Source organism: Pavona decussata, unplaced genomic scaffold (genome assembly GCF_977016875.1).
Source record: "Pavona decussata unplaced genomic scaffold, jaPavDecu1.1 SCAFFOLD_218, whole genome shotgun sequence".
Lineage (NCBI taxonomy): Eukaryota > Metazoa > Cnidaria > Anthozoa > Scleractinia > Agariciidae > Pavona > Pavona decussata.
The window spans coordinates 438,797-463,011 of NW_028145623.1; the positions used below are offsets into that span (position 1 = coordinate 438,797).

Consider the following 24,215-nt stretch of genomic DNA (forward strand, 5'->3'; position numbering starts at 1 on the left):
CACGAGATAAAGGAAGAGAACGACAAAGCGCCGGCTGTTTCGTTGACGACAGTTTACACTTTTTACGGAATGCGATACTTTACAGTTTTTCGCTTTCAGTGATCTTTAGCTTGTTCTCGAGAGGTAGTTAGATTCCCTGTAACCTTATCCACCACTTGTATCTTGCTTTTGTCTTTCACGAAATTAAACAAGTTTACTTTCCTTTCAAATGTTTTACCTTTTCCCCAAACAAATGCTTTCGACCTGAAGCGAAATCTGACGTGGAGATTTTGGAAGCCAACTGACAAACTTTGACGTGATTGACATATGACAGAATGGCAGATCCTGCCGATTCCCGCGAGATTCCCGCATGTTGCGAAAAATATTTGAAGGATAATAAACACAATAGCCTCCATTTGACTTTAAAAATATGCTCAGATATTTGTCCTTGGACATTATCTGCCCCTCGAAGCTCACAGTTTTCCTCGAGCTTCGCTCTCGGAAAACTGTTCGCTTCTCGGAACAGATAATGTCCGCGGACCAATATCTGAGCATATTTTCGCGCCAAATGGAGGCTATTGTTTATATAGCCCGCCGTAATAGCAGACGGTTTACTGTACCTTGTTAGACGCTAAATCTAGCGACACATAACACATTTACTTTACTGTCCCTGATAACGCATTTGTTCTACCGCGATAGTCACTTACGTTTACTCTAGCTTGAAAGTCGGTTACTCTACTGACCTTGATAACACATTTACTCTATCTGGATAGTCGCTTACCCTACCTTGATAACACATTTGTTCAGTTCAACCAGTTCACTGGTTTGCGACAGCATTCTGGTTATATTTTGCTGGCACCGTTGGGTGTAGCAGTATTTTGAATTGTTTTCTAGAAACATTCTGAATATCAATGCGAGCTAACTGTTTATATCATAATACAGGCATCACAATCATCTTTTCGAAACTACTTGAGCTCTATTAACAGTTATTTATGTGCGAGTTTTATTTTCAGTTTATGGGATAGGTTTTGCCAAACAAATATTTAAAAATATTGCAATCATGTTTATCCTCTCACCCATCTACATGCTAAGAATTATAGATTTTAACAGTGAATTAATTCAGTAATCAATATTATTGTCGCGGAATAAAGAGGCTCACTTGGGAAGGAACATACCAAAAATTTCTAACAGTCTATTTACCCACAACAACTGAGTTTAAAGAACGCTAAAAAAGGGAAAAAAAATGTCTACTCGCATCATATGATATCCAGCTAGCTCGGTTGCATAAAAATACGAGCGAAGTTTGCTTTTTTCTATTTACATTTTATTCGTATTGCGCTGCTATAACACATCTGCAACCTCCTGACTTCTCTTAAACAGTTTTTCGTTGTTTTATAATGGTAAAAGTTCACAGTGAGACCCTGGACGATGAGACCACCAAGCGGTTTTTGTGCGACATACCGCGTGTGTTGTTTTCAACGGAAATTGAGGCAATGCTTGTTTAGACATCTAGCAATTGATCTTGACATAACTATATCTTAATATGGAAGTAATATCGGCATAACAGCATTCTGAAACAGTGGTAATAATAGTAACGTCATGTTTGATATTGCTAATAAAATTTTTAACGAGCACAAGGTTGATTGTTTACGTTTTCGTCTGTAGCTTGCATACCTGAGACTCATAAACGAAGCAAAGACGAGATGGGAAAACTTGCCTCCCTCGCCCTGCTTTTTGTCTTTATCGACATGAGTCGTGGTAAGATATTCCGTCATAGCTTATTTTCAGCTTTCCTTACAGTATCCAAGTTCACTTTTTAACACTTTAAAGAAGATATCGGTCATACGTAAGTAATTAACGAAATAGGTAGTAACTTTACTCCGGCTTGAGAAAAGTAAAAATTTTACCTGAGGGAAAGAATTCCTCACCTAATTAAGGACACTTGGCTAAGTTAAAATTTTAAAATATCGAAAAATGACATATACCTGATAAATTTATATACATAATTAAGAGACGCGATTAAAAAAATGAAAAAAAAAAAAAAGTTTGCAAAGACAGTCGCTATCACTAACGGGGTTAAAAAATATTGACGCGGTTAATAATTGTCAAGACAACAGTCACTACATTCGCATTATAGGAACCTATTGTTAGATACGTCGCCCTTGCGTATGCATGCTTTAAAGGTCTTTAGCACTAATATTTTCATTAACAAGTGCCTTATTAGTTGTTTCTAAAAGTAAATCTTTACGATTCAATGTCTGTGTGGATCCATTTTCGTCAGCGGTATGTAGTAGTTATAAACAAGTCAGTGTCGTTTTTATAAAGAATCCACTGATTCTAACTGATAAACAAGTTCTAATATTTACCGCGGATGCTCTAAAGGTTCCCTAGCCATGGCAGAGGTATATAGGTAGAACGTTGAGGGTTCAACATAAACAGGTTTCCAAAGAAATCCAAGGTTCGTTTTGCAAAAAGAACTGACAACGAAAGAAAACTGACCAAACAACAATCAAGCAAGCTTATCGTTTGTCATTAATTAAAAAGAGTTAAATATCAAACTACATTGTGGTCTGTAAGCGGCCCTTCACGATTTTGAGAGTAATTTTACTAAAGGGCTGATACGTTTGGCGGTTCTTAATCTGGCTAGAATTGGCGCCAACGTGCTGATTTCTTTGTCTCACTGAGAAGACCAAATTTAACCAAAATAATAATAGAAAAGGCCAAAAGCTGCTTGACATTTTCCATTGTCTTGTCATATCGAAAATGGCAGTTTCATGTCTTTCATCCGGCCAGTTCGAAACTCGAACTCATAAGTTGTTGTGCATGTCAGGCCAATCTGATATAACATTTGCGATATTTTCGATAAATAAACAAAAAACACAACAACTTAAATAATAATAACAATAATAATAAAGTAAGGTTAATAAATCGTTCATAAAAATATCGCCCAATAAGTCAAATTTCCTTTTTGACCGAAAAGAGTCACTGAACCAGTGTTATTGTTGTTGTTTACTTTTAACTTTAACCTTATCACCTTTTTCAGAAACTGTGCAGCCTCCACTTCAAGCCGGTAAGTTGCATTATCTTTGTAACCTTGTTGTGACAGTAACAGACCGACATGGGAGAGGACAGAGTTGGGTTTGAATCCCGTCGAAAAGTTACCTTTAATTTATTCTTGTTGTCCTACTATATCCAAGACAAACTGAACACAATTACTCGTTACAAGACCGAGCACCAGTTTCCAGATATTTACCGTTCTTTTCACCTACTTGCTGATTTCATGTGTTTTTTTCCAGATTGCAAGGATGATCCTAACTACGCAGACGAGTGCCCCAACAAAGCTCCAATAAGTGGTTACTGTGACGCTCATTATGATTTTATGTACAAAAACTGTCGCAAATCATGCAGCTTTTGCTCGGTTGGTGAGTTCAACATCCTGTTTCCAGCTATGTTTCTCCGATTGCTGCAAACTCTCATTTACGCAAAATCAATGAATGTATGCATGCGTGCCATACATGAATGGATGAACAGACGGACGGACGGACGGACGGACGGACGGATGGACGGATGTGCGGATGGATGTGTAAATGAGTAAATGAATGAATGGATGAATGAATTAACGAACGAATGAATGAATGAGTGAATGAATGAATGAGTGAATGAATGGATGAATGAATGAATAAATGAATGAATGAATAAACAGAATTATCACCATATCACGAAAGAAAAAATTAAATGAAACAAGAGATTTATACAAACTGTTATTTCTTTATCTCTAGCTAAATTTATTTTTATATTTCCTACATATGTGCGATGATCAACTGAAGCAACTTCGAAACCTCTGACTCCAGTCGGTATGCTTCACTTTTATAAATGTTAACTATGATTTGCTTATGTGTGAGTGTAGTAGAATTTTGGTAACTGAAACGCTGAAAAAGTCGACTTTATCTCTAAATGTAACTCAGAGAATTAGATTTTCCGTTCTCGCGATCTTACTGTTTTAGCATTAATCACGTAATTGCTAATGGGTGTTTGATGGACTTCTCTTAATTCTATCAAAGGGTTTTTATGAAAACTGTTTCTTTTGTTTATCTCTTGCTAAATCTATTTTTATATATTCTTTATATGAAGGAATTTCAGTTGAGAAGCTGCATTTTATGTTACTATATTTTGCTTTTGTTTCTAAATACAGTAGAATCTTCTAAAACAAAAACTGTTTCTTTTGTGTAACTATTTCTAGCTAAATCTATTTTTATATTTCCTAAATATGTACGATGATCTACTGAAGCAACTTCAGAACCTCCGACTCCAGTTGGTATGTTGTATTTTTATGTTACTATAACTTTCTTTTGTTTCTGAGTGCAGTAATATCTAGGTACTGAAGCGCTAAAAAACTCGACCTTCTCTCTCGATCTAACTGTAACTGAAATGGGTTTTGCGTTCTCGGGATCTTACTGCTATAGCCCAGAAATCACATAATTGCCAATGGGTGTTTAATGGACTTCTCTTAATTCTATCAAAGGGTTTTTATGAAAACTGTTTCTTTTGTTTATCTCTAGCTAAATCTATTTTTATATATTCTTTATATGAAGGAATTTCAGTTGAGAAGCTGCATTTTATGTTACTATATTTTGCTTTTGTTTCTAAATACAGTAGAATCTTCGTAACTGAAGTGCCGAAAAACTCGAACCTCTCTATAACTTTAACTGTAATGGTTTTTTCGTTTTCGGTGTCTTAATGTTAAAGCAGTAATCACGTAATTGCCAATGGGTGTTTGATGGACTTCTCTTAGGCGCCATCCACAATGATATACCTTTTCAAAAGTTTCCGTTTTAATCTGGGCGGAAACCAAGCAAAATATTTTCATCCACGCTAACGTTTTCGTATCGTTTTCACTAAAACGCTCGAAAACGATGAAAACGACCTAGACCTGAGATGACGCATGTATTAACATCACAAGACCATTCGCCATCTTGGATAGATGTTGCGATTTGGAGTGGAACCGCTGGCATGGGACGCATTTTTATGTCTGCGTTTTCAAAAGTCTCCGTTTTCACCTGTCAACACCAGAAACGAAACGTTTTCAAAACGATGCGCTGTCAAACGTCTCCAGTTACGAAACCGTTTTCGAAAGTCTTCGTTTTCAACGGCGTTTTCGGGTGTTTTAGTGTCGATGACAAAACGCATAAAAAAGTATGCGTTCAGTCAAATGGAAACGCATTTAATTTAGTGTGAAAAAACTGTTTCTTTTGTGTATGTCTAGCTCAATCTATTTTTATATTTCCTGTACATGTACGATGAACAACTGAAGCAACTTCAGAACCTCCAGCTCCATTTGGTATGCTGCGTTTTAATGTTTCTTTAAGTTGACTTTGCTTGTGAGTGCAGTAGAATCTTGGCAATACTAACAATATTTAAAATGATCACAATACTTACAATACCTACACTACTTACAATCTGTTATAATACTCACAATATATACAATGCCGACAGTACTTACAATACTTTGATTGTCATTACTATCTTACCAACATACATTACTACGCTATCACATATACATTACTTTCTACATTTTTATAAAATATTTCGGCCACTCAAATATAGTAGATTTATGGCAATCATTGCAAAACTGTTATTATGAGAAGGCAGTGAAGGTTTGCACTATCAAGGAACTAACTGAAAAGGTAGGTATGTAGCTGCAACCCAGAAGGAGAAACGAGAAAAGGAAGACTTTCCTAATTAAAGTTTTAAAAGTTCCCACTTTTTTCGAGGATGCCCCCTGTTTTCCTCGAGTAAACAAATGGACTCCCTAGAGATTCCTCCCTAGAAACGTTCGTCAGGACCTCTATTTTAAGGTCTTCTTGCCTTCAGTGACATATGGTCTTACACTATGGGGATCCTGCTGCAATTCTGACTTATTTCAGTCCCTGGAAAGACTTCACTGCAGGGCTGCGAGACTTATCTTTCATTTGCCGAAAGACATGGCATCTGCTGATGTCCTACAACTGGCCCAATGGCCGACTCTGTCTATTTATTATAAATTAGCCATTTTTATCTGCCTTCATAAAGCTTTCCACGATAGGTTACCTGTCACATTAATCGACCTGATTTCTAAGAAACGGGCCACAAACTATTCAACCCGCTTCTTTAATTGTTCCACGCTTCAACACGCGTTACATGAAAGACTCTGTCGCGTTTAGGGGCTCAGTCCTGTGGAATGCAGTGACCAACAACTGTTGTGCCCTGACAAAAAACATTCCTTATCGTGATCTCAGGCTAAAGCTTAAATCTCAAGCTCATTTTAATGAATTCAGCTTTAAGATAACGTCTGCATCCACTTGTAATTTTAGAAAACATGACTTTGTATATACTTAATTTTATGCTAGTGATTTCATATTTGTGAGCGTTAATTTAGTTCAAACATTTTGTCTGTATATACCCCTAGTTTTTAGCTTCCTTAGTTTACTTGCAATTAGTTAATTGCAAACGACCCCACAAGCTCATGTAGCTTTAATACTCATCGTTTTAAAATAAAGGCTATCATCATCATCACTTAAGGTATTGTAGGAAGTCTTCTACCATAAGCGAGGCTCTTTATTTTTACAAATTTTACTAGCAAGAACGGGGCAAAAGTTTACTTGGCGATGATTTTTATAGGAATCTAGCACCAATCCTAAGGCTATAGAAATATTATTTTGTAGTTTTCTGGAATAATTTGGGATAAAATAAGCCATTGCATTAAAGAGATTCAGAAGTTTCTCACTTTGGAGCAGAACCAATAAAAAGAGGTGATTAAGTTTTTTTGGATCTTCTTTGCAAAAAGTGCGGTTTGAGCCGTCTTGTGGTCCGCTTTTAATTAAGAATTCATTAGTCTTTATTCGTCTGTGCTGAAGTTTGAATTGGGATTCGACAACAACAACAACAACAACAACAACAACAACAACAACAACAACAACAACAACAACAACAAGAACAACAACAACAACAACAACAACAACAACAACGACAACTTTATTTGTACCCAAATTAAAGAATAATGTTACGAAATTAGGATAAATAAAATAAAAATGAGTACAGGCTGTCCGGAATAACCATTATGGGATAATTAGAAGCTGGACAACCATCCTTAACCATCCATCGACAATTAAAAATAAGTCTTCCTCTTGTACTGCACTTAAAGGCTAGCTGGTAGATTTCGCACCGTTTAATTAATTCATCACTTTTTATATTACAATCATCTACCCATGTCCATTTTTGTTGAGTCAGAGCAGGAGGTGTGCTTTTCCCTGATATAAGTTAAGCGTACACGAATGAGCTCAGTTTAGTTATCTTGCCGAACAACTTTCGTTTTTAGGATTATTTGCAACAAAGTTATCTTCTGTGTGTGTTCCAAAGGTCATTTTGTGTGTGGACAACAGTCTACCATACTTAAGAGGGCAAACTTTGAGTCTATATTTTTAGTTTGTAATTCAGTTCGTGGACAACAAGGTTTGAGGTCGGATGGGATGAACCGACCTCAGCCGACACGATTGAAAAGAATGAAACTAAAGAACATTTTATTTTAGATTGTAAAGATGATCCGGACTATGCCGACGGATGTGCTGAGCAAGCTGGCATTAAAAACTACTGTTTATACCATGAGGAATTTATGAGGAAGAATTGTCCCATGTCCTGTGGATACTGCTCACAAGGTTAATGAAAATCCTATTCTAGTTTTTGTTTATTACGTATGGCTGGGGTATATTACTATTATTATTATTATTATTATTATCATCATCATCATCATCATCATCATCATCATCATCATCATCATCATCATCATCATCATCATTACCACCACCACCACCACCATCATCATCATCATCATCATCATCATCATCATCATTATTATTATTCAGTGTAAAACGTAGGGAGGCTAATCATGAACCACGTAGAGTGCACAGCACAGCCTATGTGGCCTTAGAGGAACTAAACTGCTCTATAAAAACTATTTCATACTTAAAATTCTTAAAATCTACTGTAACTCTAGATAACCTGGTGATGTTATGTTGCAAAAAAATAATAATAAAAAGAAATTAAAAAATTATAAAATCATATAAGTGGAAAGGCCTACTTCATTTATCGAATCAAAACTACTCCCTAAACACGTGCCCAAAACGTTATCACTGAGTTCCAACCTATTATTATAATTATTATTATTATTATTATTAACCCTACAATAACCTTTACCCATAGTAGCACACTCACTGCAGTCGTAGTTTGTGATTGAACAGATGATACCCCTCAATGGCTCTCTGCCATATCCACTTGATTGAAATGGAGTGGTTTGTTATCTTTTCTAATTGTGTCTTTACAGTTAATTTGATGCCTAATGACTTCGTGAAAGTACTTAAAGAATTCATAAAAATAATATTAATGTTATCGTTCGTGAAATACGTTTGTTTTTATCTAAATATGATCCCAAGCATTCTGTTTAATTTGTGCATTGGAAAAGGACATTCCAGGTTGCAACATTAAATCCCTTTTTCTGTCATATTTGAAGTTTTTTGATTTTCCTTTTCCAAAAGTATGTGTAAAAACTAGTAGACCAGCAATATTTTTCAATTTTGCTTTTAGGTTTGAAAGGTTTGTCTTAGAATTCTTCTACCATTGACTGGTAGAATGCTTGTTGGATTTAATTGTGTAAAGCTATGTCCGTTGAGTAACTTGACTTAAACGAAAGGGTTTACTTGTATTCATGAAGGATATCAGTGAAAACTGCGCGATATTTATTTTCTTTTTCAGAACCTTAGTTGTTACCCATCAGACAAGAACGGGGAAACTCAAGCCGAGCAATTTATCGCTGTATAATTGAGACCTAGTGATCATGATCAAGTAGTCCAAGCTATGCTTCAAATGAAGAGCATGATATGTTCAGAGATAGAAATAAGTTTTATTAGCACAGTGATTTACTTTAAATTACATGTACAAAGTAAAATAAAAAACTCGTGTAAATTAAGGGAGCAAATGAAATAGCACGTACAATACATAAATTGTTGGTATTCTTAACATGACTTCTCGCTTCGGTATCCTTAAACAGAAGCGATCTCTCCTCAAACAGAAAGAGAAAGGGAAAGGGGTTAAGCCGAACTGACAGATCAGGAAAGGCGTGAAGATGATCCGACGCAGAGGTCGATCGAGGCAAACCAATATGGCGCGGCAGGTTTCTTTTACAGGTCAAATTTGGCGCGGGTTTCTTTTCTAAGGATTCTGGCTAGATTTTGGTCCCACACCCTTGAGTAAAGTGTTGCATCAAACATGTTGCATTCTTTTGGCCACCTCGTTCAAAATTTTGCCACATTGTCTAACAATGTTGGATGATGATGCCGGGTGTTAAAAACTGAAACGTACAAAACTTACTAGAAAGCCCATTGAGAAATGAACACGATTATTAAGTTGGCACATCCTTTTTTTACGACTACTTAGCATAGTATGGTACATACTGTGAATGCTCATTCTTGATCTTGGGATCTTAAACAATTGCATGACTTACTATTTTCTCTAATGTTGAAGCATTGAAGCTTTTGACTGTTTCACACAGTCTTCATCAGCAAATACCAGCTTCAGCGCTGTCACGTGACAGCATTAACCCCCGTATCAAGTTTACCAGCGAACAAGAGGAAGAGAGCAAACTACCTTTACTTGACGCATGTGTTCACGTAAATGAGGATGGGAGCAGAAAAACAACTCTGCACAGGAAGCCCACCCATAAGGATCAATATCTTAATTTTACATATAATCATCACTTACATAAAAAAAAATCAGTTGTGAAGTCCCTTCTACACAGAGAAAAGCAGTCAGTTAACGAGGATGAAGGCAAGGCAAAGGAGTTACAGAATATCAAACACGCCTTACTTGCGAATGGTGGATATTTAAGATCCTTCCCCGACCTAACTCCCAAAGGTACCAGAACAACACCTCCGGGTCTACTAAATCTATCACCGTGGGCCTGCCCGTGTGTCCGGACTCTCGAAAAATCTTAACAGAATCGTTAGATCATACGGTATCAACACTTACCACAAACCTTATAACACCCCAAGGTCCCTGTTGGTGCAACCGAAAGAGAAGCCCCCCCCCCCCCCTCCCCTTACTCCAGAGAAGAATACGGGCGTGGTGCACGGCATTATACGTAACAGCCGTGGAGAGCACTAAATAGTAGAGACAGCTAGGGCTCTGGGAAAGATACTGGGCAAACAACAGAAGCAAACAACATCTGCCGTTTGGGAAGACCAGTCCAAGGCAAACCATGAGATCGACTGGGATGGGATCAAAATCCTTGACCAGGAGACCGTGAACATTAAAAGGAAAATCAAGGAGGCCATTCATGTCAGACGCCAGCGTCCAATGCTAAATAGAGATGGGGGTTACGAGCTACCCGCGACTTTTAACCACTTGTTGTCACGTGACTAAATGCACATTATTCACGTGACAACACTGAAAAAAGAGTTTGCTGATGAAGACTGTGATAAACATTCGAAAGCTTCAATGCTTCAACAGTAGTAGAACTTGAGACCAGTTATTCATACAGCATGGTACCATTTGTACATTACATTTGGCGTGGCTTGGGTCCGGCATGCATTCCTGACAACAAATTCTTAATTAACGCGTATAAAACATCGCATGATTGATGACTATAATATCTTTCTTATTTTATTCTGACAAATGTTAAGTCAGCTGCAAGTGCTTATTTCCATGAAAACATTTATAAGGCAAATTTGACAGGGATCTTACTTTTTAAACCTCGACATCATAAACGTTTGGAAGAAACCTCTTTCCTATGTTTTATGATTTCCTTGAAAGTTGTTATCCATCAGTATGTTTCATTGGTCTCCGAGATAAGTTTACAATTATTTCATGCACAAAGTTTAAGTCATGTTTCTGCAGAACTCTTTTGAATTTCTCTGTCGAATAAAACAAGTCAAAACAAGGGTAAAAACGCGTTGTTACCCTTTTCGTTTTGATTGGCTGCCCCGTAACGGTTCTGCCATTCAACGGCATTCAACTACGAGTTCAACCTTTACTTAACATGCTGCGGTCACGTGACCAGGAAACGTACACCAGAAATAAAGTTAATAAATACCACAAAACAAATACGTCTTTCATGTTTTTATTCTCAAACATTCTCAGATATTGACAATGCAAGTAGAATTTAGGCATAAATTTTTATTATGTGTCACCTTAAGTACGGTTGTCCAATTTTGATTGGTTGGTAACTCTTATCGGTTCAAGTTTCTTTGAACTAAATTTTCGTGCAATGTGAACCCGATATCTGCTTTGTCAAATATACCCCAGCATAAACTACACGGAAAACGTATTCCAAAAGACTACATGGAGAAGGCTTTTGTGTTCCTCTTTTGCCTCTTCTTCTACGGTATTCATGGTAAGGTTCTTTAACAGCGATTTTAATATTGTATGCCATATATTTCTATTTCTATTACAAAGTTTTACGTAAGCAATTTGTTGCCACCAGTGAAGAATTGATCTACAGACAAGCGCGTTGGTGTTTTTTGGGCCGGTTGGTAAGTTGGTCTTATTATCATAGATGGATATTCAACACTTTGCTCTTGATCCCTGCATCAATTTGGTTTTTTAGTCTTTACAAAAAGACAGGTTGTTTAAAACACCGTGTTTTGCTTCTATCTGCCACACAAATGTGGTCAATCTCTTAGAATCTGTTTTGAAAATAGACTCACTACCCCCCAGAGTACGGTGGCCTTGTGCTATTGAGGGACACCCGAGCAGTATTCTACCACGCCATGATGTTCAAAAAGGCCTTTAAAAACCTATATTCTCGTAAAAACACGTAAATGAAAATTAATGCACATAAAAGTTGCAGATACGAAGAAAAAATAAAAAATTTGCATGAGCTTAATGTGACTTAAATCCCTAAAATAACAAATAATTCCAAAGAACATTAACAAGGAGGCTATACGGTTACATTAGTTCTCCGTTACTCTCAACGAAATATTTCATGAGACCGTACAAAATGGTTGACTGTAAAAAGGATCTGTAGTTCTGACATAGTAACTAAAACGGCAGACAAAAATTTTAAAAGCATGTCGATGTTTCACCGCTTGATGTCTCTGTTAGTAGTCATGCCGGCGCCTCTGATGGAAACTATTTGTGGGTAAAGCAAACACATTTAATTCATATTTACAGTTAATGCCTATATTTTCCTTACTTAGGGCAAATAGAGAAATGAATCATACAAATTTATCTACCTCGTTCCCTTCTCGTCTCGTTCTTGTAGGAATGTTACAGGAATGATGGGAGACCCCCGACAGATCTCTCTTGGTTTCTTGTCAAAATATATTTTAAGGGTTAAATCGACACGGAATTATGATTGGTAGATGCGTAAGTAATATCATTGTCAACATGGAATTGTGTTCTCTCAATGGAGGAATGGAAGAAGAAGAATTCGGGGACATTTGAACAGAAAGAAAGGATGGAGACAATTGAACTTCATACATGGAGACATTGTAGCATAGAGCTAAGACAAGAAACTATTGTTTGTATTTGGACATGTGTCTGATTTTAGATCCCTAAGTTAAGAAACTAAACAGGAACACGCATTCGGCTAAACGAAAAAGCACTAAAACGTGTTCTCAATCAACGTACTTTTAATTGAACTAACGAAAAAAAAAAATTGTTTCTCTTTTAGCGAGTACTCCTACATACAAATCAACGGTGTAGCGATGGGTACCAAAATAGGACCCAGCGACGCTAATCTTTATATAGAAAACCAATTTTTCAACCAGTATGACGGAACTTAACGTGAACTCAGTTACGGGCGCTATATCGACGACTTTATTGGGGCAATTTCATCCAACAAAAAAGATCTTTTAAGTTCTTTATCTCGTCTTTATATTCCTTTCACCCGGCTTTAAAATATAACTTGGAAATTTCTGAAACTTCGGTTGCCTTCCTTGATATCAACGTCTTAATTAAAGGAAACTGTCTCGCCATCAGTTTGCACTACATATCGACAAACACAGTCATTTACTATTTTCATCTTCTCACCCATCGCACTGGAAAAACTCATGGATTCCGTATTCTCAAGTTCTTAGATCGACGTTGGTGCGCATGCGTTGATAACTCTGACTTTTCCGACAAATCGGATGAAATGCTACAATTTTTTAAAACACGTGGCTTTCCCGACTTATCATCGTCAATTTTGGCCGACACCGCGCTCAATTTGTGACCGACAACCAGCACTGCAAACGTCAAAGAATGAGAGATTCCCACAATTACCTTTCATCCACACAACCATTTAGTCAAAAGCATCATTTTCAATCTGTTGCGTCACTGTATATTTTCAGCGGTGTTGTTGCTGAGATCTGAAAGGTTGCGCTTGTGGAGCAGAAAGGGGGGTGGGTCATCAGTTTTTGAGCCCTTAGGAAGGGGTGGGTCGTGCAATTTTTAGCTACCCGTGGGGGGTGGGTCATCCTATTTTCAACAGGAATAGGCACATAGTTAAAAATATTTTTTTTAATTATCGAGAGCTTGATTCTGTTGAAATAGCTGACAATAAATTTAAAGCATGGCACCTTTAACGTCGTACAATTTAATCTTCGTTTGTAAAATACAACTATTGAACCGAAATTAATATCATAAAGAGAAATCACCAGCAAATAATAGCAAGTCACGAATTAAGCATGGCTTAGAAAAGCTGAAAGAGTTAAAGAATATATTCCTTTTTTTTTTTTACATGTTTTTGTATCTAGTTAAGAAACAAACCTAACCGTAAATCAACATCACCACAACCTTACATACAAATGAGGTATAATCGATTATATAACCAAAACATTATCTTTCATCAGGGAATAGGTGATGTAATTTTCAGCCTTCATTTAGGGTTGGGTCAATTAGTTTTGTGCCAAAAGTAAGGGGTGGGTCATGTGTTTTTTTTATCTGGCCCACCACCACTATACTTTTTGACCAGTCCCTTACTCGAAAATCTTCAACAAATACAGGGGTAGCGAAGTGCGAGGCAATAGGCAATTCGATCTGATCGAAGTAACTGAAGTAGCGGTAACAGTAGATACAGTAGAAGTACTACATTACTGTAGTAGCAGTACTAGTAGTAGCAGGTTTGAACTGAAACATGATAATTAAAAATACATTCTAACTTAGAGATAAATCATTATAGCAACATTGGCATGCGACATACAGACGTGATAATTGATACTTAAAACTAATAGAAACTATAAGATGTACTAAACATAGCTCACAATAATTAATATGTATAGTGCGGTAAAAGCTGAAAATATCGTAACATAACTAGACTTAGATTGTAAAATGGTGCAAATATTTTAACTAATGATAATAACGTGAATGTTGTGTGATTGATTCCAGCATGATGCCCTTAAGGACGGTGCCTACTAATACCGGAGTATTTTTGTGCGGTTTATGACTATGCGGGAAAAGCAGATCTTAGCAAGGGCTATTGGAATCCAAAAAGAAAATGGGGGGTAACCATGCATTTTTAAGAGATAATTAAGCAATAATATCTCTAAAAAACGCTAAAATATAAAGCAATGTATGGGATTTTTTCCCAAATTGAACCTTTATTATCTCTGAAGAATGCATGGTTACCCCCAGTTTTCTTTTGAGATACCAAGAGCATTTGGTAAGTTCTGCTTTCTCCGCATAGATTTAAACCGCGCAAAAATATCCTTGTATTGGTAGGCAACACCCATAGGAAACCCGAGTATCTGAGATGCGCAGAACGTATGCGCAGTAACAATAGTAGGCACAGTCCTTAAAACTGACGTTACGTTCTCTTGTAACATAAAAGCACCAATTATACAAAACTAATGAAAGTGAAAGTAGAAAACTTAGTTTAATTGACGAGTCGCACCAAAAGGTAGCAAAATACACTTGTAGATAGCGGGTAGCGGATTCTATGATCGTAGCACGCCACTTGCGAGATAGCTTATGTAGCGAGGCTTGTTTCCAGTCCCTTTCATAACACGTGGGTACGTTCATATTCTTAGGGCGTTACCCAAAACGTGTGTTCTAGGCTTAACGTTACTTCCTAACAGTAAATTTATCAGTGAATAAGCATGAAACTGCAAATTCCTAACTAACGCGTAATACCACTTGAGCACGTGTAACTAACCTTAAAACGATTCGTAGTTACTAGAATATTCGCGTAGCCGGTAAAGAAGAAAAAAGGGCGTTTCAAAACTAACAAGCGGTAATATTCCGAAAGCATTATGTGGGCTCACTTTGTTCGACGTTTGATGAAACATTGTTTGCTCGATTAGCCACCCCATGTTTTGTGCAACAAAAACCATGCTTAACGAAAGTGTTTGATGGTTTGGGCAGGGCTTCACAATGGTTAATTGTTTTCATTGTCCTTTAAGTAGTTGCCGGCAAACTAAGTGCAACGTTTCTCAATTTTTCCTGCACGTGCCATAGAATTTGCATGTTTGCCTCTTATGCTAATTTATGTCGTATCTTTAGTTGGTTGCCGATGTAACATCAAGTTTAGTGTTGTAATATGTCTTGGCCAAACTGTTCCCGGGTAAATTTCTGAAAAGATCACGCACTTTGGTGGTGTTTGCTTAAATATTAAAAAGTCAAACGTTGAGAATTGGCGAGGGCGGAATCCGCCTCCCTCGGTCTAGATGGGGTTAAAAATAGGTTGGATGATATTCTTTTCACAATCCAAGAATCTTATAAACACTTATGCTATCGTGTATTCCGTCTGTAGTAGAACGCTCTCAAAACGTAGCATGCCATTTAAGAATAACTCTGCCAAAAATAAAGTGATGTCTAATGATATTTTTTTATTCCCCATTATCCCCACTTTACTTCTACCACTGAGTATTTCGTTTTTACAAGAATACTTACAAAGGGTGGCACGCTCTTAAATTTTCCAGTATAACTTTGCCAGTCAAAAAATCTGGTAACCAAAAATATATAAATAAAGGTTGATCGTAATAACTTCTGGAAACCGGAAGAAAGCGATATTAAGCGAGATCTGTATCAGTCGAAGTAAAAAAGTCACGAAATAGAGACGGTAAACACCGCATCACAAACACATCTCTGAGATAATTAACAGGAGCTATATAATGCAATTAATCGGCATGTGATGATGATAAAAGAGAGTATAACAATTTTCAACAAACGAAAACCAAAATTAAAGTGATCTCACTAGTCAATACTTGAATGAGCAATTGAGCGAGTACTTTGCTGGATGGCACCTATCATGAACCAATTGAATTTAGAATTCAAGCAGTAAATATTGGTTTTATTAATTTAGCTATATACTAGCTTGTTATGGATCAACTGAATGGTAACATTATTTTATGGCGCCACACAGCAGCCTTTCTGAGTAGTTTCCCTTAAGTAGACATCAAAACAACGGCCAAATTGGGTGAGGTCTGGTAACAACTTTCAACGCACGTCTAAGACAACCTTTGGACGTTTGAAAACACGAGACTGCATGATGCAAAACTGAGTATTCTATATAATTAATATTTTTGATGAAAAGTAAAACTGTTAAGACAAAATAATAACACAAGGAGACGTTCATTGTCGTCCATTGTCGTTCATTGTAAGGCCAAACTGAAGTGTGGGCAATCAACCATGCGGTTGGCGGACATAAAGATTTGATTCACGATTCTGCGCTTCTAGATCTGTTCTCGCATAAATTTGTTCAACTCTTTTCTTGGGATTTGTGATGCACATTCATACTAAACAACCTCTCGTACTAGTTATGATTACTTCATGGTTGAGCAGCAAGACCGAAAATAAAAAAAACATAATTCCTTTTCCAGTTGGACCAAAAATTTGGAATTTCTTAACTCTAGCTATCCAAACAAAGTTGAGTTAATATTACTAAAAACTTTGAACCACACACATCATCTATAAAACTGACATCAGCTCGGTCCCTCTTTAGAATATATCAATTAAGAGTTCAAGTAAACGTTTACGCTCGCTTTAGCGCATTTTAATATTACTCAAATAGCTGGTAATGAAATCTTGCTCCTTCCCTCTTTCTATTTTAGTACATGCCTTCCTCACGTCTCGATTAGTCGTTTTCTATTTGCGGTGTGGAAGGTATTCTGTACGTGTTGAAAATTTCACTAAAATTATTTTGTTGTCATGTCAGTTCTTCAGCATCTAGAATAGAAAGATTTTGCCGAAGATTCAGACATAGCGTAAAGTTTTTAATTCTAAGTTTGTTACTCAAAGTTTTAAGTTTGTCGAGAAGATCCATTACATTTGCTAAACTTGGGCTCAGCATTGCTTTGAAAATTATTCGCTTCGCTGATAATGCTAATAGAAGTGGCTTTTACAACATGACAAAAGAATTCTTGAAGCAAATAATTATTCAACAGTCCACACACGTATAGTTTGTTTTGATAGGCTGTTTCAAAAGCACTTAAGTCGAACGGCGACAGTTATTTTTGCTCTTCAAGTTTGGGTGGGAACTTCAGTCTACAAACAGTCTTGTCAAGACTTCCCGCAGTTAAACTTCCATCTGCAAATCACTTTCCCTTAAAAGAATTGAAAGGTTTTAAAGGCTTAAGCCTCGTGTCTGTGCAGGAAACATGAAGACGATGTTGATATTTGGTTTATTGTTATGTGTTCAATCGTGCAGCGGGAGGTATTTCACTGAACGCTTTTTTCGCCACAAGCCTCGTAAGTGTTGACTAATAACACCTAGAGAGCAGTGTTGTCAATCCTTTTTTTATCAAACATTTTTCCTCAGAGTGTCGACTGTTATGTATTCCAATACCTTAAAATCTATATACACTTGTTATTCGGTTGCAGGTATACCGTTCATAAATGCTGCATTATCGGATCAAGGTAAACATTAAAATTTGTGGATAATTATTGAGTTACACATATCAACATATTCTAAAACTTGTATACGATTAAGCAGGGCTAAGTGACTATAAAGAAATAAGTTTAAAATTCTTTTGTGGTTTATTAGAAGTTAATCGAGCTCTGGATCATGAACTAACAAATTAATTAAGTTTACATAATAACGACCTTCCCGCCATTTTTGTGAACAAGTGTTGTTCGTGGACATTGGCTTTGTTCTAGGCATTTATAATGCTCAAGTTACCGTTAATAAGTCGTACAGCCTTTGTTAGTACAGTTAGAGTTTTGCTGAAAGCTGTTCTTCTAGCCCCAGCTTAGCAGCCGTTTGGAGTAGCATAATTATGTGAATTTTTAATTCACTGGTAAGCTAAAAAAGCGCACAAGGATCGGTTTAATACGGTGTTGTACAGATTTATACAATATCAAGCGGAGGCCACACTTTAATGCACACAAGATGCTTTGTTCGGACAACTTGACTTGTTAATGTAAACGCTAAAATTAGGTAATCATTTCAGTAAAAACTCGAAGACTTTGGGGTCTAGATGTTAGGGCGGCGACAAGCTTGACTGAGCATGCCAACCTGGATAAAGATTCTTCAAGTTTTCTGTAACTTTTATTTACAACTGCTCGACATTGAAGACGCATATAAGAAATATTTCTACCTCTTATAAAACAAAGTAGTCAAATCAGCTTGAGTTGTACACCTAAGGACAACTAAACGAGAAACTTTTCGATGAAATGGGCATAACGGTCACAATATAAAACTTAATTTATACAAAAGTGGTGACACAAAATGTGACTTGGAATATGTGTTAAGAGTTCAATCGCACACTGCAGCAGGTGTTTTTTTAAAGTCAATTATGTTCCCTGTGCTTAAAAATCTCCTATGGCGTGGATTTGGCTCGGATGCCTGTGACTGAGGGTTGAGCAAATAACTGTCAATATTTTCTTCATATGCAATGGAAAAGTCGTCCAAATCTTTTCGCTTACGAACAATATTTCGCCTGTTCAGCGAAAACACTTTACTTCCTTTGGATTTGCTATTTGATATCTTCAATCCTCCAAACCACTTATTAATCTGAAAGTATGCATTTGCTAAATTCATAAAAGCTGTTTGGTTTGTTCTCTCTTTTACTGAATGTAAAGAAATGAATGAATGAATAAATGGATGGGTGTACACTTACAACAAACTTAACCTGAGCTACTACGAGCTATTACGAGAATAAACAAAACTAGCAATTGGTAACAACTACTTCAGCATTTCAGCGTTATAGATTACCAGTGTGACTGCTAGAAGCTTGCAACACTCCCACCAAATTGTAAAAGCGATTCAATACAAAGATGAATTTGAAGTCTCCTACGACTGATAGAAGTGGAAAGTCTGGTTTTTTTCCTTGTAAACAAATATATACGAAATGGAGAAGGTCCTAGGACACATTACAAGTGCTTCACACGCCCTTTTGCTTTATTTGACGCTTTCATTGTATGAATTATAGTTCGTATAATAAAGGAGTTATTGGTTGGGCGGTATAAAAGTCGTGAGCTTTCCATTTAATTTCGTAAGTAACAGGAATTGTTGCGACCTACTTTTCCATAAGAAAACAACCAAGCTAGGAAATATACTAAGAGTGTCTAACAGGTGATTTCATTTTAGTTTGTGAAGATGATCCAGACTATGCAGATAAGTGCCTTGAAAAAGCTGGCATAAAGGACTACTGCAAGGACCAAGAAGACTTTATGAGAGAACACTGCGAAAAGTCTTGTGGATTTTGCTCGGGAGGTAAGAGATATAATTACACGGTAATTAAATGAGCATCTTAAAGCTGTATAGCCTGAAGGTGAGGGAAAAACAGGTTACTCGAAGCAGTTAAGTATTTAAGAGGTGACAAGGTAATGTTCCCTACCTTATTGCTACAAGGGGACGTTTCAAACGCTTCAAATCATACCCGGGAAAATAGAAACCCAAAATGCCATGTTTGTTCCATTTAAGAGTTTTGAGTCACAACCGGCTTATTTGGCAATTCAAGTGACCAGAACATAAAAGAGAGTATAACTTAAAACACGTTCTATGACATTAAATTCGGTGCGAACAGTTATATAACATGCAGTTGTAAAATGTTCGGTATCAATTTGTTAAAGGTCGTTTTATTCTGGGAGTTGTCACATCAAAACACTTCTTTTGAGGCATTTTCTTCACCCGAGTTGCACTAATTTTTTTTGCATGTTATTTTAAGCGTCGGCACAATAATTTCTTTGGCCAGATAAGAAGAAATTTGACGTCTTCGACTTTTTAGAAAAGAAATCACCACCGTTTGAAAATTAACATATCTGTTTAATTTCAGGGAATGTGAAGCCTCCGGCTCCTATCGGTAAGCTATATTAGAAACATACGGCAACCCTAAAAAAATACGTAGTAGTCTCCAATTAATAAGCTTGATCAGTTTCTTTTGTTTGTTTAAATAAGAAATGTTGTTCTTCTAACCAACGTACTTACATATATACGAAATGGAGAAGGTCCTAGGACACATTACAAGTTTTTCACACGTCCTACGGCTTTATTTCACGCTTCAATTGTATTAATTATAGCTCGCATTATATTAGAAAACAAAAAATGACGTAAGCAGCTCAAAGTTTATGGCAGGCCGGTGTAACAAGCTTTGCATGTCAGTCTTTTAGGAGCAATGTCTTAAATAAATTTTTGACTGTTTTACATAAAAAAGAGGATAATTAGTTGGGCAGCATAATAGTCGTAAGTTTTCTATTTACTTTCGTAAGTAACGGGAATTGTTGCGACCTGCTTTCTAAAAGAAAACAACCGCTAGGAAATATACTAAGAGTGTCTAACAGATGATTTCATTTTAGTTTGTGAAGATGATCCAGACTATGCGCATAAGTGCCTTGAAAAAGCTGGCATAAAGGACTACTGCAAGGACCAGGAAGACTTTATGAGAAAACACTGCGAAAAGTCTTGTGGGTTTTGCTCGGGAGGTAAGAGATATAAAAGATCAAAGGCTCCTGTGAGCCACCTCATGCATGGTTTTATTTTGTCACACCACAACACTTCTTTTGAGGCATTTTCTTCACCTGAGTTTTACTAATGGTTTTGCATGCTATTTTAAGCGCTGGCGAAATAATTGCTTTGGCCAGATAATAAGAAATTTGTCGTCTTCGATTCTTTAGAAAAGAAAACACCACCGTTTGTTAATTAACATATCTGTTTAATTTCAGAGAATGTGAAGCCTCCGGCTCCTACCGGTAAGCTATATTAAAAAATATCCATGAACCATGGAAAAGTAAAAATAAAAATAAAATAAATAAAATAATTAATAATAATAATAATAATAATAATAATAATAATAATAATAATAATAATAATAATAATAATAATAATAATAATAATTTAGTTATTAAGTTATGGAGTCAACAAAAACAGCAATTTGAGATATTGGTCTCATATTGAACGGGGGTTTCATACCCATGAGGTATCAGACAAAGCGGATTATAACTCTTGAAATGAGCTGCCCATGGATCACCAACCGAACGAAGAAGACGGTGAAGAAGACCTTAAAGTATAAGGACCGTTATGATTGGAACTTAAGCAGCAGTATCAAGGATATGAAGTGCGATAGTATACCGTCATCATGGATGTCCTCGGAGGGTGGTCAAGGGATCTAGGTGGCATGATGCAGGAGCTAGTGGGAAGCAGGAACAAAAGTGTTGCAAAACATGCAGAAGGCGGTGTTTTCGGGATCCCTGAATATTTCCCGGACTTTAAAAGTAACAACATAACTGCGAAAAGTAGTATTTGCAGTACATAACATTTTTTATATAGTATAAAGAAACATCTGTTTTATTACAAAGAAATTAAACAAGCAGACACATACATAGACAAATAAAAAAAAGATGGATGGTTTGATGGCCTTAGCTCCCACGAGTCTCCTGTAGCTCAGTGGTAGAGTATCTGAACTAGTAATCGGAAGTTCTTAGGTTCGACTCCTGATAGGAGCACCGGGATTTTTTTTTTCGAGTATGCCTGTGTCACTTACTGAATAATACATCATTCTCATGTTTCCATTTAGTTTGTGAAGACAATCCCGACTATGCAGATGGTTGTCCTGGGTTTGCCGCCACTCCAGACTACTGTAAAGATCAAGAAGACTTTATGAGGAAGAACTGTCCAAAGTCCTGCGGATTCTGCTCAGAAGGTCAGTTGTGAAATTGGTTCACATGTTTGTCCTCGGTTCTTGTCGTTTTCTAAGTTTCTAAATTGGAGTGTTCTGTTAGAACCAACGAACTCGTTATTCTTTGAATCGGTACTACAATTTATTTTTGCAAATTAAAAGTGTGGCAATTTATGAAAATAAATAAATAATTAAATAAATAAATAAATAAATAAATAAATAGATAAATAAATAAATAAATAATAAATAAATAAATAAATAAATAAATAAATAAATAAAGAAAGAAAGAAAGAAAGAAAGAAATAAAGAAACAAATAAATAAAAATAAACCACTGTAAAATAAAAAGCTGGTTCTGGAAATCTGTCGACTAATTATTTACGATTGATATACGAATGAGATTTTTTCGTTGCTTTGCTCACATTCTCGACATTTACCCCTGAAAAGCGCTTAAATTGCATTTAGGGGTTCAAAATACCGCAGACCTTTTTCTCTGTACACGAGTATCAATTTTCTATTTTTCCAAGAAAGAATATCGCTAAGAATATGTCTTGTTAAATAAAAGCTAAAATCATGATCACGTCCTGCCCATTGTTCATTGCCCTTCATTCCCTACGCCCCATGTTACAAGAAAGGAACGATATTATTGAAAAAAAAAAAAAAAAACTGTTATAAACGTCGGCGTTTCAGTGATTAAAAAGTTTACTTGCTTGGTTGTTTCTTTGTTGCTTTTTAGGACCTTAGAAGCCATGTGCCATTCAAGGACCAGAGGCACAAAGAAAATTGTGCGGATCTTTTGTTTTCGCCTAAATATAATAGTGTAGTCTCTTATGGCTAAGTGGCATTACAAGTTAACTTTTAGTACAGTGTAAGGAAACATTAAACGGTGCAGCTATAACATTGTTTGTTTTTTGAATGACCTTCATTTTGTAGAGGTTTTACTATAGGAAAACTTAATTAATGTTGGGATTAGCGGTTCAGTGACCAAGAATCCTACGGGTAAGGAGGGGAGGGGGAAGGGGAAAAGAGTTTGGAGGGAGGTCGTTTAGGAAAGCGTGAAATTGCATCCTGCTACGGAAATGTGATTAACGGTTATACAAGCTCCTACCCGCTCCTTTTTTTATTTAATAACAGATTTTATTTGCAAAACGCTTACCTTACTCTTACCTTACATTGCTTACTTACAGGACGCTACTAAAATTTTTCTTACATACCATGCATCGCTTAAAATACAATACTAACCGATAATACATCGCTAACACAACAATACACTACTTACTAATCACCTACAATACGAGACTTGTGTACAATTGGTCACTCAGACATTACATACATACGTTCATAACAATTTTTTTGATGGGCGCAAGTTGTTATTTATGTCAACTAATCAAAGCTGATGTGGACTTGCAATGCATATAATTATAATACAACACATTTACTACCTGGAACGCGCTACAATTATGCTTAGAAAATAACCTAAAAAATGACCCATTGACACCTTCCTGAGCAGCAAGCAGTATAGCAGTTAGAGAACACAGGGAAGCTTGCACATTCTACTTCATTGTAATAATATTCATCATCATCATCATCATCATCATCATCATCATCATCATCATCATCATCATCATCATCGTCATCGTCGTCGTCGTTGTGGTCGTCATCACCATCATCATAATCTGGAACTACAGAATAGATGAGAATGATGCATTATTCAGTAAATGACACGGGCATACTCGGAAAATAATCGGAGTGCTCCTTTCAGGAGTCGAACCTAAGACCTTCCGATTACTAGTTCCGATGTTCTACCACTGATTTACAGAAGACTCGTGGGAGCTAAGATCATTAAGACTAAGTTCATGGAACAAACATCCTGCATACTGCTAGGATTGGAATGTCATGTGTGGCATATGCTTAGCTTAAATGTTCTTAAAACACATGTACATGTGCATGTATTTTGCCTCTGATTATAACCTATCTAATCTTGGAATCTTCGCGATAGAGCTTTTGAAAATTGGTGAGCAACCTATAACCAGATTCAGTCCACTAAATCCCATTGGGTTGTAGTTGATCAACGTCTAGTATAGGAGGATCATGTTGACAGCCTTTGCAAACGTGTCTCTTCATCACTAGCTGCGTTAAAACAGGCTCTTCAGTATGTTCCTCAAGACACACTTCTA

At 36.5% G+C, this 24,215-nt stretch overlaps 2 protein-coding genes across 4 annotated transcripts; both read left to right on the forward strand.

The window, feature by feature from the left end:
• The first annotated feature begins 1,591 nt into the window (after positions 1–1,591).
• Positions 1,592–9,027, forward strand: LOC146459587 (uncharacterized). 3 transcript variants are annotated; one of them, XM_085089359.1, is made up of 8 exons: positions 1,593–1,737; positions 3,023–3,049; positions 3,276–3,401; positions 3,807–3,833; positions 4,268–4,294; positions 5,291–5,317; positions 7,545–7,670; positions 8,764–9,027. In XM_085089359.1, exons 1-8 carry the CDS (start codon positions 1,683–1,685, stop codon positions 8,769–8,771), a joined length of 423 nt encoding a protein of 140 aa, XP_084945485.1. In that variant the 5' UTR covers positions 1,593–1,682; the 3' UTR covers positions 8,772–9,027. The 3 variants fall into 3 exon arrangements, with proteins under 3 accessions (XP_084945487.1, XP_084945485.1, XP_084945486.1); XM_085089361.1 differs by lacking the exon at positions 5,291–5,317 and having other exon boundaries at positions 1,592–1,737; XM_085089360.1 differs by lacking the exon at positions 3,807–3,833 and having other exon boundaries at positions 1,594–1,737.
• Positions 9,028–11,278: 2,251 nt separating this feature from the next.
• LOC146459588 (zinc metalloproteinase nas-15-like) lies at positions 11,279–22,936 on the forward strand. Its single transcript, XM_085089351.1, has 8 exons — positions 11,279–11,398; positions 17,806–17,841; positions 19,514–19,639; positions 20,202–20,228; positions 20,722–20,847; positions 21,088–21,114; positions 21,939–22,064; positions 22,775–22,936. The coding sequence occupies exons 1-8, from the start codon at positions 11,347–11,349 to the stop codon at positions 22,780–22,782; spliced, it is 528 nt and encodes a 175-aa protein (XP_084945477.1). The 5' UTR covers positions 11,279–11,346; the 3' UTR covers positions 22,783–22,936.
• The last annotated feature ends 1,279 nt before the right edge of the window (positions 22,937–24,215 follow it).

What these genes read in the sequence shown, in the direction of transcription:
- LOC146459588 (XM_085089351.1), top strand. Translation starts at nt 11,347, where the DNA reads ATGGAGAAGGCTTTTGTGTTCCTCTTTTGCCTCTTCTTCTACGGTATT. An exon ending in CTTCTTCTACGGTATTCATG is followed by an intron (nt 11,399 to 17,805) that starts GTAAGGTTCTTT and finishes ATTCGGTTGCAG; the next exon opens with GTATACCGTTCATAAATGCT. An exon ending in TTGTGGATTTTGCTCGGGAG is followed by an intron (nt 19,640 to 20,201) that starts GTAAGAGATATA and finishes GTTTAATTTCAG; the next exon opens with GGAATGTGAAGCCTCCGGCT.
- LOC146459587 (XM_085089359.1), top strand. Translation starts at nt 1,683, where the DNA reads ATGGGAAAACTTGCCTCCCTCGCCCTGCTTTTTGTCTTTATCGACATG. An exon ending in GAAACCTCTGACTCCAGTCG is followed by an intron (nt 3,834 to 4,267) that starts GTATGCTTCACT and finishes GATCTACTGAAG; the next exon opens with CAACTTCAGAACCTCCGACT. An exon ending in AGAACCTCCAGCTCCATTTG is followed by an intron (nt 5,318 to 7,544) that starts GTATGCTGCGTT and finishes ATTTTATTTTAG; the next exon opens with ATTGTAAAGATGATCCGGAC.